Source organism: Enhydra lutris, unplaced genomic scaffold (genome assembly GCF_002288905.1).
Source record: "Enhydra lutris kenyoni isolate GAN:26980312 unplaced genomic scaffold, ASM228890v2 scaffoldscaffold53, whole genome shotgun sequence".
In the NCBI taxonomy this organism is placed as follows: domain Eukaryota; kingdom Metazoa; phylum Chordata; class Mammalia; order Carnivora; family Mustelidae; genus Enhydra; species Enhydra lutris.
In genome coordinates, this window is record NW_019154137.1 from 12,531,646 (window position 1) to 12,543,151 (window position 11,506).

Here is an 11,506-nt window from a genome sequence, read left to right on the forward strand (position 1 = left end):
TAAATAATGCTATGAGAGATAAGGATTAAGCTCACTCCCACCACTCACACCTCCCATCTATCCCTTCCAATATAGTTTTAACATTATTTTTATTTCCTCAAATGGCTGCCTTTTTTGCCTTTTTAAGAAGATTTTATTTATGTTTTCATTTGGTGGGGGGAGAGGGAGAGGTGGAGGGGCAGAAGGAGAGGGAGAGAAAATTTTAAGCAGACTGTGCTGAGCGTGAAGCCCAATGCAAGGTTCCATCCCACGACCCTGAAATCATAACCTGAGCTGAAATCAAGAGTTGGCTGCTCAACCGACAGAGCCACCCAGGCACCCCTCTTTTTCACTTTAAATAATATGCATAAACTTACATTTCCTGTTTGATAAACTATAGGTAGTTTCTCCTAACTGCCCACTTTGTAAGATGAAGACATTACTGTTCTACATTTCCCTCTCCCTCGTCTCACCCCTACCTCCCAGTTCCAGTTTATGTCTGTTTCTGTACATCTCTGTTTTCACATTTATCCATGCCATCATCTTATCAAACCTCCTACTTGGTCTCCCTACTTCCTTTCTCAGCCCATCTTAACTCTTCACACAAAAGCCAGAGTGATCGTTTATGAGTTTAAATCAATATCTGATTTTGTCAATGACAGACTAACTTGTCTCAGACTAACCATCCCATTGAGAGCAAGTGTAAAAGCTGAACACATAAAAACATTTTTAGTTACATTGAAGGACCATCAAGGCAGCAAGAAATTGAGACAGACCAAGATTCTGGAGGAGAGAGAGGGAGGGGGAGAGAGGAGAGATGTGAGTCAGACATCTGGCTGCATTTTTGCTTTAAGCCATTTGTCCATTTGAAATCTGTGGAATGAGAAGCTAAGAACCTTAGCACACACACACACACACACACACACACACACACACACACACAATGCAGAAAATAGTGCCTAAGAGTCTGAGAAGCTGAGAAAAGCTTTCAGAAGTCTAATGAAACTGAGAAAGGGAAAATGGAGTTGAGTGCCCATGAAGGAGAAGCCCTGGTAAATACCACAGACTTTCAGCTGAATCCCCCAAAAGGCCACAGCCCAAGAGTAAGAGAGAATGAGGAAAAGATCAGCCCTCATAAAAACGAAAGCCTAGTCCCCATCTCTAATCAGATGAAGGTGATTTATCCCTACCCTGAGTGCTTGCCAGAGTAGAAAATAAATCCCCTCTGAGGAAAATAGCATCAGCCAGAACCTCAAATTATCTCTTCAACTTTTTATATGGTTCAATATATGGTTCATTCAATCAATAATCATAAAGCATACAAAAAGATAAAAACTGACTGAAAATCAAGAGAAAATAGGGACAGGCCACCTGGGTGGCTCAGTCAGTTAAGTGTCTGACTCTTGATCTCAGCTCAGGTTCTTGATCTCAGGGCTGGGAGTTCAAGCCCCACACTGGGCTCCATGGATTCTACTGGAAAAAAAAAAAGAAGAGAAGGAGAAAAATAGACAATAGATACGGAGCCACATAAAATCTAGATATTAGCAGTTCTCAGACATAGACTTTAAAATAATTGTAACTAATATATTCATGAAATTAAATGACATAATGGAGAATTACAGCTATAGAAGACTAACTGCCTATAGAAGAATTATATTAAGAAAAATTGGGAGCCATGTTTCCCCCTTTTAATCTATGGAGAGGGCCTGGGAGCAGGGGCACACTTGTCTTAGTCAGCTCTGATTACTATAACAAAATGGCATAGACCAGAGGGCTTAAACAACAGAAATTTATTTTTCACAGTTCTGAAGCCTGGGAATCTGTGATCAGAGCACCAGCGTGGTCACGTTCTGGTGAGAAGCCTCTTCCTGTTTTGAAGATAACCACCCTCTCATGGTACCCTCATATGCCGGAGAGAGCTCTGGTCTCTCCCTTTTCTTGAAAGGGCACTGATCTTCCATCTTCATGGCCTTGTCTAAACCCAGTTATATCCTAAGGGCCTCATCTCCAAATACCATCACATTGGCAATTAGGGCTTCAACATATGAATTTTGTGGGGATACAAACATTCAGTCCATAACAACCCTAATGACAGTGAGCATACCCAGGGCCCAGATCTTGGTTTCTAAATACCATTCTCCATTAAAAGGAACCAAGGATCCTTGTAGAAAAGGTTAATCCCACGACCAGGGCACAGAATGTATAAGAGGAGTTTTAACCTTCTTTTTGTCCCTAAAAGTAAAGAAGTGCTCAAAGAATAATGGGGGAAATATCAAAAGGACACAGAAGCCAACCTAAAAGGGCTCCCATTGGCTAAATTTGAGCATCATAGTAAATAATGATAGTAATGACTTAAAACCCATTGAATAAAGTAGGAAGTCATGAGTCCCATACTAATATGAATGAATGAATGAATGAATGAATGAAAAGTTTGATGAGGAACTAGGGATAGATATACATATACAGATATATAGATATATAGATAGACAGTTTCAAAGTGCCTGTACACAAAATACTTATTATTTGCAAAGTTAAGAAGAAGCACCCTACAGTGGAGAAGCATGGAAGACACCAACTTAATGCAATGAAAGAACAAAGCATCACTTCTGTGGTATTCCTGCCAAAAACTTATAAACAAATATAATCATGAGGAAACATTAGATAAACACAAGTTGTGGGACATTTTACAAAATAACTGAGCTGTAATCTTTAAGTGTCAAGGTAATAGGTAGTCAAGATAATAGAAATCAAGGAAAGAGTAACTATTGTAAATTACAGACTAAACAGACATGAAAACCAAATGCAATGCTTCATTCTGAATTAGATTCTTTGCCTATAAAGGACATTATTGGCAAGTTGGCAAAACTTGAATGGGTATCTGAGTATTGGATAATAGTGATATATCAGTGTTAATTTTCTGACTTGATGGTTATGTTGCAGCTTTTTTTTTTTTTAAGAGAATGACCTTTGTTTTTTAAGAAATACACATGGAACTATTTTGAAACGATTGAGCATCATGTCAGTTACTTACTCATAAAAGGTTCAGGCAACTGGGATGCCTGGTGGCTCAGTTGGTTAAGTGGCTGCCTTTGGCTCAGGTCATGATCCCAAGGTCCTGGGATTGAGTCCTGCATCGGGCTCCTTGCTCAGCAGGGAGGCTGCTTCCCCCTCTGCTTGCCTCTCCCACTGCTTGTGTTCTCTCTCTGACAAATAAATAAATAAAACCTTTCCTTAAAAAAAAAAGTTTTAGGCAAAAATTTCTTTGTACTATACCTAAAACTTTTCCATAGGTTTGAGATTGTTTCAAAATTTTTTTTAAGATTTTATTTATTCATTTGACAGAGAGAGACACAGTGAGAGAGGGAACACAAGCAGGGGAAGTGGGAGAGGGAGAAGCAGGGAGCCCGATGCAGGGCTTGATCCCAGGATCCTGGGGTCATGACCCGAGCCAAAGGCAGATGCTTAATGACTGAGCCACCCAGGCGCCCCTGTTTCAAAATACTTTTAATGTCTTATGATGTTTTAAAAAACATGATAAATTAAAATTCACGACAATAATAGCACACAACAGCAGCTCAATTTATAAGGGAATAAAATGAGTTAGAGAATTGAAAGGTCCTTACATTAAGCAGTGGTAAAAGTAGTAATTGCAGGTAGGTTCTAGTCAAAATCCATGTAATTTTTAGGTTCACAACTAAAAGAATAATAAAAGAACGTATTACCAGTAAACTAAAGATGGAAAATAGAGTAATAAAAAACACGACATACTTAATGGCTCACTTCTAAAGAATGCAGTATGGGAAGGGGAAAACATAATAACTTTACAGTGAAGTAACCTGGCAGATACCATCTTAATCATGGTTAATATGACCAGTGATAAGTCATTTTGTTAGCAGGCACCCTCTGATATGATGTGATGAGAAATGCACTTCATCTCTGTGGTGCACTCTCTCAAAACCCAATAACCTAATCTAATCATGAGACAAACCCACATTGAAGGACATTCTACCAAATGCCTGACAAATTCTGCTCAAAACTGTTACAGTCATGAAATTCAAAGACTAAGAAACTATCACATATCAGGGGAGACTAAAGGCATATAACAACTAAATGCAATGTGGTATTATAGACAAGATCCTGAAGCAGACTATTTAGAGTATTACAATTCAAATAAAATCTGAAGGTTAGTTAATAAAGGTGTAGAAATGTTCATTTCCTAATTACAACAAATGAGAACATTCGGGAAAATTGAAATTAGGGGAAATTGAACCTTGGTGAGGGGTTTACAGGAACTTTCTATACTATCTTTGCAACTTTTCTGTAAACTTTAAAGTATTCCAAAATAAAAAGTTTATCTAAAACAAACTTCATAAATATAAAAGTACATAAGACATGAAAAAAAGAAAAGAACAGGTATAATAAATAGGCAACAAAGAGAAGGATGCTAGACATAAATCTAAATATGTCAATAATTAACATTAAATATTATTAGACTAACGTCCCAATTAAAGAAATGGTCCAGGGGTGCTTGGCTGTCTCAGTCAGTAGAGCATGCAACTCTTGACCTCTGGGTTGTGAGTTTAGGCCCCATGTTTGGCATAAAGCTTACTTAAAGAAAAATCAACCATATGCTGCTTGTAAGAGATACATTTTATTTATTTTTTAAAGATTTTATTTGTTTATTTGAGATAGAGTGAGAGTGAGAGAGCAAAAGCAGGGGGAGCAACAGGCAGAGGGAGAAGCAGGCTCTCCATCGAGCAGGGAGCCCAGCCATACTGCATTCTTTAGAAGTGAGCCATTAAGTATGTCGTGTTTTTTATTATTCTATTTTCCATCTTTAGTTTACTGGTAATACGTTCTTTTACTATTCTTTTAGTTGTGAACCTAAAAATTACATGGATTTTGACTAGAACCTACCTGCAATTACTACTTTTACCACTGCTTAATGTAAGGACCTTTCAATTCTCTAACTCATTTTATTCCCTTATAAATTGAGCTGCTGTTGTGTGCTATTATTGTCGTGAATTTTAATTCATCATGTTTTTTAAAACATCATAAGACATTAAAAGTATTGCCTTCACACAGGTTAACTCAGAAGACAAAGGAGCTCTGGTTAAGCCAGTGGAAGCCATCAGGACCAATTACAATGATAGATACAATGAGATCTATTGTCTTTGGGAAGGCAATGTCTTGGTTCCAAAGTTGATGTCTCTCAATGCCAAGTTAGAAAAGGCAAAGGCTAAAGAACTGGCCACCAAACTGGGCTGAGTGGATACTGTCGAATTTTCTTTACATAGAAGTAATAAAAAGTTCTCTATAAATAGATAAATACATACATACATACATACATACCTAGAAACAAGGTGTAACCCATACACAGGGGGAAAAGCAGCTTATACAAATTATCTGCAGGAGGGCCTCCATGATAGATTTAGTACATATGGACTTCAAATAAGCTATTAAAAATATGAACTAAAATAAACCTTATTTAAAGAATAAAAGGAATGTGTGATGACAATGGCTTATCATCACATAGGGAACATTAACAAAGAGATATGAATTATAAAAAGAAATAGATAAAAATTCTAGAATTAAAAGGTACAGTTGAATTGAAAAATTCACTCAAGGGACTCAAAAGCAGATTTGAGCTGATAGAAGAAAGAATCAGTGAACTAAAAGGTAGATCAATAAAGACTATCCAGTCTAAAGAAACAACATGTAAAAAAAAAAAAAAGAAGAAGAAGAAGAAGAAAACTAAAGAACGTCAAAGGCCTGAGAGACACCATCAAACACACCACATATGCATAATGGGAGTTCCAGAAGAGAAGAGGAGGAAAGGGGGGCATAAGTACATGAAGAAATAATGAGTGAAAACCACGAATCTAATGAAAAGCATTAATCACAGCATCCAAGTTAATGCTCTACACCCAATTTACATCCAAGTTTAATGAATTCTGAGTAGAACAAATTCACAGATATTTATAGCTAGAGAGGGAAAGCCAAAGAGAAAACCTAAAAATAGCAAGAGGAAAATCACATGTGAACCACAATGAGATTAACAGCTGACTTCTCATCAGAAACAATGGAGAAAAGAAAGTGGTATTATGACATATTCAAAGTGCTTGGGGAGAAAACTCCACCAAGAATTCTAGGAGTCAGGTCACTGTGGCAACAGTTCATGACAACATTTTCTCCTCCCCAGCTTCTGGGTGTCCCTTCAGGCCTTCTGCTGTAAGCTGTGCTGAGGAGAAGGGTGTGGGAGGTCTCTGACCTGACGCCATGGGGGACGGTAGAGGGGACAACTTTGAAGGTATGAGCACTGATCGCCTTAAACTGGAGTTATTGGAAGAAATCCATATGAAAGACTTGGTACAGCTCTCAATACTTGAAATAAGACACAAGATAGTGGAACTGGAAGCCAAACTCAATACTAACAATGAAAGTGGTGAATGGAAAACCCGTTATGAAGCACAACTTGAACTGAACGTTCAACTAGAAAAGCAAATTGTTACTCTCAAAGAGAAAATGGAAAAAATCCGTGGAAATCCTTCAGATAGACTAGCTTCTATTCGTGTCTATGAGAGAATGCCAGTGGAATCCTTAAATACATTACTTAAACAGCTAGAAAAAGAAAAAAGGAGTCTTGAAAATCAAGTGAAAAACTGTGCCCTTAGACTGGAACAAGAGTCAAGAGCTTACCACAAAACCAATGATGAACGCCGCGCATACCTAGCTGAAATGTCTCACATCTCTGGCTCACACCAAGTTTCTAAAAGGCAACAGATGGATCAATTTCATAGAATTAAAGAGAATCATGTGAAAGCAGGAAGACATAATCCAGCTAATCAGAAGATAGTAAATGCTAAGAAAGGACCAGCAAAAAAGATCACAAGACCAAACCATCTTCCAAAACTCAATCCATGATCCAGAACTGGATGGATTTCTATTTCTTCCCTTCATTCATATGTAACATTCAACTTGTGAAGTTCGAGTTCAGTGCATTTTTCAGGGAATGAAATAGATTTTTTAAAAAAGCTATTAAAACTTCTTTAGCTCCTCTTCCAGCTGTTTGTTCCTTTATCTGCATGAAAGTAATTTTTTAGTAATCTAGTTTAGTTTCAAAAATTACTCTAGAAAATAATTTTAGTGACTCTAATAGATCTAATAACAGTTTGTGATTCTTAAAAAGTCCTAGAGAACCTGAAGGTTATCATCATTATATTTTCTTTTTAATAACCTCTCCATGATATACTTTGATAGGTAACATTGCTATTGTATTTGGTTTCTAGTCGGCTGTAATCTAAAAATGTGAACTCGGGGCGCCTGGGTGGCTCAGTCAGTTGGGCGTCTGACTCTTTTTTTTTTTTAAGATTTTATTTATTTGACAGAGAAAAATCACAAGTAGGCAGAGAGGCAGGCAGAGAGAGAGGAGGAAGCAGGCTCCCCGCGGAGCAGAGAGGACCCTGAGATCCCAGGACCCTGAGATCATGACCTGAGCCGAAGGCAGAGGCTTTAACCCACTGAGCCACCCAGGCGCCCCGGGTGTCTGACTCTTTTTAAAGATTTTATTTATTTATTTGACAGAGAGAGATCACAAGTAGACGGAGAGGCAGGCAGAGAGAGAGAGAGAGGGAAGCAGGCTTCTTGCTGAGCAGAGAGCCCGATGTGGGACTCGATCCCAGGACCCTGAGATCATGACCCGAGCCGAAGGCAGCGGCTCAACCCACTGAGCCACCCAGGTGCCCCCGGGTGTCTGACTCTTAATCTCAACTCATGTCTTGATCTCAGGGTCATGAGTTAAAGCCCAGCATTAAACCCACTTAAAAAAGTAAATAAATAAAATTCTTTTAAAAAAAATCTGAATTCACCAAAACTTTTTGCTATTTTAGGCTGTATCATGTTCATTTTTTTAAGCCCAAAGCTTAAACAAGGCTGCAAATCAACTGCATTTTAAACTTTGGCTTGAAGTATCATGGTATTGAGGAAATAGCTTTCAATTGGGAATCAGCTTGGTTATAGTCCCCACTCTGCCAAGAACTTATGAGATTTGGGGAAAGCCCCTTCACCTCATCTTTATTTCTTGTACCTATAAAATGACTGAGGCAAACTATGCAACTTCTAATGCTTCTTACCATTCTAGAAAACGAATATGTATTCAGCTACAGGGTCCTGCCACTTAGCACACAGTGAATTAAGTCATGTTTGTGATGCTTATTAATTCATAGTAATGAGCTCATTTTTGGGGCCAAACTTGGCCAGTGTCCACAATACTCAAGTCTAGAAGTGGAGATAGAATGAGGATAGGAGACAGTTCTTCTAGAAAATTTATTAAATTCTCCTATTTATGTTTAGACTGTTTTTGTAATTGTTACATAGATCTGCAATACACATATAATTTATTTGCTCAACTTCATAAGTGAATTTAAATTCCCAGAAATCACCCAATGGTCAGTATAACTTTTAGCTAATGGCGTTCTCACGTTGTCTCTGGCACTAAAACCTAAATTCTATTCAGTATACTAGTAATGAATACCAAATGCATTTCTATAAATATCTCAATAGTTATTCACTTTCTTTAAGGAGAATGCATAAATCCCATATAGCCAAATAATTATTTTATATGACTGTAAAATATAATGCAGTGAAATATAAAGTCACTTCCTATAAATTACTCTAGATTGGAGTTGTTTGGAAATATTGTCTCCTATTCTTAATTAAGCTAACTGCAGATACCAGATACCATGGCCCATATTATCAAACAAGTACTAGATTTTTATGTTTTATACCATCTTTCTTAGCATTAGAAATAAATTGATAATCTTAATATTAGTAGTAAATAGAATCACAGATCATCACTGAAGAATAAAAAAGGTGGTTTTTTTTCCTATCATACAGAGGTAGGCCATTGTAGGGACTGAGTTAAAGAACATTTAAAATTATCTCAATCATTGTGATGGTCTATTGAACAGCTTAGCACGGGGATCTATCACATTTAAGTGTTAGTTCTATAGGCGCTTCTTTTGAATACTTTCCAGATATCAGAAAGTGTCTCTTAAACACGATGATGGAATGTTGATGAGGTAGTGTAAAGGACTGAAATGAGAGACTGTCAAGATCCGTATTCTGATATCAGTTTTGCCACTTCTAAGCTTCTGACTATAAGCAAATCACTTTTCGTTGCCTCATTTCATTATGTATAGAGCTGGGAATATTTACCCTACCACCTTGGGATTGCTGTGTGGATCAAGGGTACTTACTGAACATTTATTTATTTACTTCTTTATACCTTATTTCCCTCTGAAAGGTTGCCACTAAATTTAGAGGTATAAAAGCAACATCCACAACATAGAAGATGAAAATAAAAGTTAAACAGTTTTGCAAGAATTTGTGACTAAGCAAAACTCTAGCTTTAAGCTTTCTAACAGCCAGCACAAAGAAGGAATGAGCTACATAGCTCTCATTAGTTTTGTAGATGGAATACACAAGTAGTGAAAAAGTTTTCCTTCATTCCCTAGTTCTGAGTTCTGAAGATAATTTGCCATGCGAGATTTTATAAGAAAGTACAATTATTGGGGCACCTGGGTGGCTCAGTCATTAAGCGTCTGCCTTCAGCTCGGATCATGGTCCCAGTGTCCTGTGATCAAGCCCCATATTGGGCTCCCCGCTCAGCAGGGAGCCTGCTTCTCCCTCTCTCATTCCCCCTGCTTGTGTTCCCTCTCTCGCTATCTCTCTCTGTCATAAATAAATAAAATTTTTTTAAAAAGAAAGTGCAATTATTTATTGCAATAATCAAAACAAAAATGAGAGTTTGGGATCCTTCTTAGTTTAATACTGAAATATGTATTAATAAATACCAGTATTTTTTAAGTTCAGAATTCATGGGTACCTGGGTGGCTCAGCTGGTTGAGCCACGCTCAACAGGGAGCTCAGTTTCTGCTCTGCTTCTCCCTCTGACCCTCCCCCCTCTCATGCTTTCTCACTCTCTCTCACTCTCTCTCAAATAAATAAATAAATAAAATCTTTTAAAAAAAAGTTCAGAATTCATAAAGCAGAGAATCAGTAAAACAATATTTAGTATATTTCAAATTTTTAAGTGTCTAAATGTATTACAAAATATCAAGAAATACTATTTATAAACACAGATGTTGTTACAATCTAAAAGACAGATAATAACAAGTATTGGCTAGGATGTGGAGAAATAGGAATCCTTACACACTGCTGGTGGGGAAGTACAATGATGCAACCACTTTGGAAAACAGTTTGGCAGTTCCTCATAAGGTTAAACATAGAGTTATCATATGACTCAGAAATTCCACTCTTATGTATATACCCAAGAGAATTTAAAGCCTATGTCCAGGGGAGCCTTGGTAGCTCAGTCAGTTGGGCATCCACCCTTGGCTCAGGTCATGATCTCGGGGTCTTGGGATCAAGCCCAATGTTGGGCTCTCTGTCAGCCAGGAGTCTGCTTCTCCCTCTCACTCTCCCTCTGTGCTCCCCCCCAATAAATAAAATCTTTAAAAAATGAATCCTATGTCCACATAAAAACCTGTACATGAATGATTATAGCAACATTATTCATAATAGCCAAAAAGTGGAAGCAACCCAAATGTCCATCAACTAATAAATGGATAAACAAAGCATAGTGTATCCAAACAATGGAATATTATGCAGCAATAAAAAGAAATGAAGTACTGATATATGCTACAACATGGATGAATCTTGAAAATAAGTGAAAGAAGGCAGTCATAAAATACTACATATGACATAATTCCATTTACATGAAATGCCCAGAACAGGCAAATCCATAGAGACAGAAAGTAGATTAGTAGTTACCAGGCACTGATGGGGCCAGAGCCTGGAGGGTAGGTGATGGGGAGTGACTGCAAATGGTACAGGGTTTCTTTTGGGGTGATGAAAATGTTCTAAAATTAATGGTGGTGATGGTTGTACAACTCTGTGAATATACTAAAAACCATTGATCACTTTAAGTGAGTTAATCGTATGTTATATGATTTATATCTCAATAACAATGCTAGTAAAAAATAATCTTTTTTTTTTTTTTTAGTAAAAAATAATCTTATACCCACCGAAATAATCCTTAAAAATTGAAGGCCCCACAGAAAAAGACATTCCCAGGGGGGAAAGCCCAGGAGAACTAATTGCTATCAGACCCACCTTATAAGAAATTTTTAGAAATTCATCAGGCTAAAAAAATAATAAAAAAGGGTTTTTTTTTTTATTTTAAAAAAAGGAACTTTGTCAGGCTGAAGAGAAATTGTAACTCAAACCCACACAAAGAAAGAAAACACCAGTAAAGGTAATTACATAGGAAAACATAAAATACAACATACACATATTTTTCTTTCCTTCTCACAACTGATTTAAAAGACATCTGCATAAAACAATAATTATTAAAATATTGGTAGATTTACATAAAGATGTGATGAATGTGATAATAGCACAAAGGAAGGGAGAGGAAAGGAAGCAATATTAAAGCACTTCTATACACTACCAGAAATAAGTTAGG

General features: G+C 37.2%; 1 protein-coding gene across 1 annotated transcript; it reads left to right on the top strand.

Annotated features, from left to right (window-relative positions):
• The first annotated feature begins 6,258 nt into the window (after positions 1-6,258).
• Positions 6,259-7,032, top strand: LOC111157313 (coiled-coil domain-containing protein 169-like). Its single transcript, XM_022518618.1, has one exon. The coding sequence runs from the start codon at positions 6,259-6,261 to the stop codon at positions 6,901-6,903; it is 645 nt and encodes a 214-aa protein (XP_022374326.1). The 3' UTR covers positions 6,904-7,032.
• Positions 7,033-11,506: the final 4,474 nt, after the last annotated feature.

Coding starts and splice junctions, on each gene's coding strand:
- LOC111157313 (XM_022518618.1), top strand. CDS start 6,259: ATGGGGGACGGTAGAGGGGACAACTTTGAAGGTATGAGCACTGATCGC.